General features: G+C 35.3%; 1 protein-coding gene across 1 annotated transcript in view; it reads right to left on the bottom strand.

The window, feature by feature from the left end:
* LOC106868498 (zinc finger protein 850) overlaps positions 1-4,441 on the bottom strand; it is a 19,645-nt gene extending 15,204 nt beyond the window's left edge. The window contains exons 1-2 of the mRNA XM_052977498.1: positions 3,815-4,441; positions 1,662-2,968 (exon numbers count right to left, since the gene is read on the bottom strand). Coding sequence (XP_052833458.1) covers positions 1,662-2,603 — 942 coding nt within the window. The 5' untranslated portion in view covers positions 2,604-2,968; positions 3,815-4,441. The remainder of the gene's footprint in view (positions 1-1,661; positions 2,969-3,814) is intronic.
* Positions 4,442-4,447: the final 6 nt, after the last annotated feature.

Here is a 4,447-nt window from a genome sequence, read left to right as displayed (position 1 = left end):
TATTGAGCGAAAACACCTAAAAGCTCCACGAGGCTCCGGCAGGGAATGGTGGCGAACCCTGCTGTACTCTTCCACCACAACTTTCTCTCACTCTTTCTTCCTGTTTCTGTTGTGCCTGTAATTCAAAGGGTCAGCCTTGTTACACTGTGTCACGCTGAATATCCCCGAGAACTACGTTAAGAGTACACGTGTCTGTGGAGTGCTCAGCCACTTGCACGTTAATTTCACGAGCAAGCTGTTGATTGGATCAATTGGAACCCTCGACGTCGTAAGCGACGGAGTGCCAACAACAAATATTATATTCAGGACTTTTAATATATGTCATCGATGCAGTTCAAACAAAGGACAAATTATCGACGAAACCGCCCGTTGGGTGTTTGGTAATCTTGTGTGTAGAGATTGAAAGTAAAATACAAGTCAAGGGGAGATAAATAAGTCAACTTTCTCTTAAGTAACATACACGATAGCGATAGCAACCAAAAAGTGAACAAATGTCTAGTTAAACTAAATTTAATTATATGTAATAACTATTTTGTGTTAAGGTGAACGCAAAGGTATGTAAATAAGACAGGATAACCTATGTATTTCAGGGTCGGCGTTCCATTACTTTCGTGATGAAAAATTTGATCATAGCATTACATCGCGAATTGGTTGTCCCCTATTTTACAGAATTGTGTTAAATGGCTTTTAATTAACAACTCAATGCACTTTCCTCTCCCTTTTGGAATTTTTTCATCTGTAAATTGATAGCACAAATTATTTGCGTCACAACTGTTGCATATACTGTAGCACGCTTCTACTAATTGGATTCAAGTGAAGACCCAGTCACCAGAAAGTATTCTAATGATATGTAGAACATGTATTAGCCTACACATAGCAAATGTTCCACACATGTGAAGAGAGATCTATGATATCTAAGACAAAAAGCTGAACCATAATTACATACCATTTTATAATGGCTGGTCAAATGCATGTTATTGAATGGAAGAACAGTTAGTATGAAACACCACAAGACATTTTTGTGTGTAAATATAATGTTTATTCTGGGTTCACCTTTTGTGGCGGAAGCATGTAGTTTGATACAAAAACGTGTGCTTACATGTTTCTTATTACTGTGCATCACAACATGTTTATGACAAATGTGATTGATACAGAGAGAATATCCCATTTCTCATCCTTGGTAAGGCTCCTAGGTTGATTTTTTTTCACTTCACTCTCCACAAATTTGAGAAATGGTTTATCCACAACCTTATGCTTCTTGGGAGTGTAAGGAACATTTCCCTGTTTTTCCTTTCTTCTTGGTTTCAAAATACAATCTTCAACTTGATCATTTCCTTCATTTCTTTCCATAACTTAATAAAGACAAATGAAATGCTGACAAGCATTTTACCAGACATGCTAACAATTCTGCCAGTTTGCTGTCTTATCATTTACCAACGACATCAAATATAACAACAGTATCTTTCCTACATCCATGCGGTATGCCATATGGAATAGATACATGAGCAATTTTATACTTGAAACAGGTATGTTTAATGCCAAGGGGTCAATGATTACTGTTAATTGCACAAACGTTAAGCTATGATTTAAAAGGGATAATGGTTTTAAAATATTGGTTCTCGTTGGGTGTTCTACAAATTTTGACAATAATATAATCACACTTTTACATGGATAGATTTATGTCTAGTTAAGTTACTTCTCTGATAGAATGATTTACTACAGACATCACAGTGATAAGGTCTCTCCCCTGTATGAATACGTTTGTGACTATTTAAATTGTTACTCAGAGAGAACGATTTATCACAGATATCACAATTATATGGTTTTTCTCCAGTATGAGTACGTTTGTGTTTAGTCAAGTCACTACTCCCACTGAATGACTTACCACAGACATGACATTGAAATGGCTTTTCTCCAGTATGAATATGTTTGTGTTGAATTAAATAAGAGGTTGTAGAGAACGATTTTCCACAGATATCACAATTATATGGTTTTTCTCCTGTATGGGTATGTTTGTGTTGAATTAAGTAAGAGATTCTAAAGAAAGATTTACCACAGATATCACAGTTATATGGTCTCTCTCCCGTATGAGTACGCCTGTGCGTGATCAAGCCACTACTCCTAGAGAATGATTTACCACAGACATCACAGTGAAATGGTTTTTCTCCTGTGTGAATACGTATGTGTCTAGTTGAATTAACTTTTGTAGAAACTGATTTACCACAGATAACACAGTGATATGGCTTCTCTCCTGTATGAGTACGTATGTGTTTAGTTAAGTGATGCTTTTCAGGGAATGATTTACCACAGGTATCACAATGAAATGGCTTCTCACCTGTATGAATAAATTTGTGCCTAATTAAGTTACCTTTAGTAGAGAATGATTTACCACAGGTATCACAGTGATATGGTTCTTCTCCTGTATGAATACGCATGTGTATTCTTAAGTTACCATTTTGACAGAATGATTTACCACAGGAAACACAGCAAAATGGCTTCTCACCTGTATGAACACGAATGTGTTTAACCAAATTACTATGTGTAGAGAATGATTTATCACATATTTTACAACGATATCCTACTTTCCCTAATGCTTTTGACATTTCTCTCAGGGATACAAATAAATCCAACCATTGAACTTTCTCACAGTATTAAATTTTTCCCTTATCCAACTTTTCTCAACAACCTTTTATTTTTCTTGTTTTTTTTATAATTTATTCCTAAGAAATATTTCTGCTGCTATCAAGTTATTCATATCTAAATTTGTGTAAATGGCTTTGCAAATATATTCAAGTTGAATTAGAATGCAAAAGCACCAGATAATGAAAGAGAAATGTTGCAATAAATCTCAGCTCACGGCAAATATTCCACAGTAATTCAACATTTTCTTTTGGTCTTCAAAAACACATGGTAATAATTCCAATTATCCAATGTACAAAAGTCGTTTTATGCCAAGTCATCTGTTAATCTGAAATAATAAAGAAACAGTATTAGATATGGAGGAGAGATCAAAACGGAAATGTTCCAACATTTCTATATTGATTAATAAATGACATCATATAACATAGGGTGAAATCTAAAAATTTGTGAATCACAATTACACCTAGACATTAAGTATGTATATATATGTGTGTGTGTATGCCAATATATATATATATATATACATATAAACAGTTTAAGTATTTATACACGAAAGACGTGACCTTTGACAGGACACCTTACATGCTAGAAAGGGCAGTCAAAGCCCAAATTATGAATAAAAGCAATTTCAAAGGGAATGAAAATATAAAATATTTTCTTCTATCATATTGCTGGGCCAACGACCTCTCTATGAAAAACACTTCTCACAAGGTCCACCGCAACAAGAATACTTGTGTTAAATGGTGCAATTTCAACTGTGAATCGATTTTACGGACGTAAAATAGGAAATTACTTGTTTTGTCTTTAGAGTGTCATTACATCTGTTCTTTTGTCCAACCTAAGTCTAATTAGAAACATTCTGCTCAACATGGCTCACTGAAGCGTAGTGTTGTGTGCTCTGGAGTAAAGCAATCTGAATTAGATATGACCAGAGAAGCTAAAGAGATACGGAAGGTCATAGTCCCTCAGGACCCACAAAGTGTAAAGCTGGAAACCCGATCATCTTCAGTAAAGGAAAGGATGAACCGAATACTCAATACAAGCTACATTATTCCCGGATTTCTGCAAGCCAGATAAGAGATCCGGCACGTACGATCAATCGATGGATAGGTGTGTATATCTTACCTGTTATGCTATACAAATCAATATTTAGTGGGAAAATATATTTACTCACACCAAAATCTCTGTGTAAAACAGAGAAAAACACGTTATTATTATTCTCCCGCGTCAAACAAGTTGTAATGCCAACCAAAGTACGGTGTGTCATGTGACTAAAGTAAACCAACTGCTCTCCAGTAAATAAAACCAAAAATGTTATGATAAAGAAGAAAGGAAATAATAATGTTTTGATGCAAATCACCATGGTTACTGTGGTTAATACCTGGCTAATCTTAATTATTGTCAGAAGCGGCCTTGGTGGTGATGTTCTAAAACATATGTTATACTTGATTGTAATCGACTCGTCCTATACCCACAAATCGCTGCCTCTGTTGCAAGATTTCAAACCATTATGACGAACATTACTAACCTTATATTCATTGTCACCAATCTGTTAATCCCACGCCGTAATATATTTTAAACACAGAGGCTTGCACTCCCTCGTTGACTCCCTTCAGACATCAAAGTCTATGGGAAATTATTTTCACGTATGAAATGCTGTGTACTGGTACTTTGAGTGAAAATCGCGCGGGTTAAGGTTTTAGGGTTAGTATTAGGGTTCGGGTTAGTATTAGGGTTTTAGGGTTAGGGTTAGAGTTAAGGAAATCTGTCTAGAATTCATTGGAAATTTTCTTTTTTCCATAGAGAA

This window comes from Octopus bimaculoides, chromosome 28 (genome assembly GCF_001194135.2).
Source record: "Octopus bimaculoides isolate UCB-OBI-ISO-001 chromosome 28, ASM119413v2, whole genome shotgun sequence".
Classification (NCBI taxonomy): domain Eukaryota; kingdom Metazoa; phylum Mollusca; class Cephalopoda; order Octopoda; family Octopodidae; genus Octopus; species Octopus bimaculoides.
Note: the sequence above shows the minus strand (reverse complement) of the source record. Positions and strands in the feature narration are given on the sequence as shown.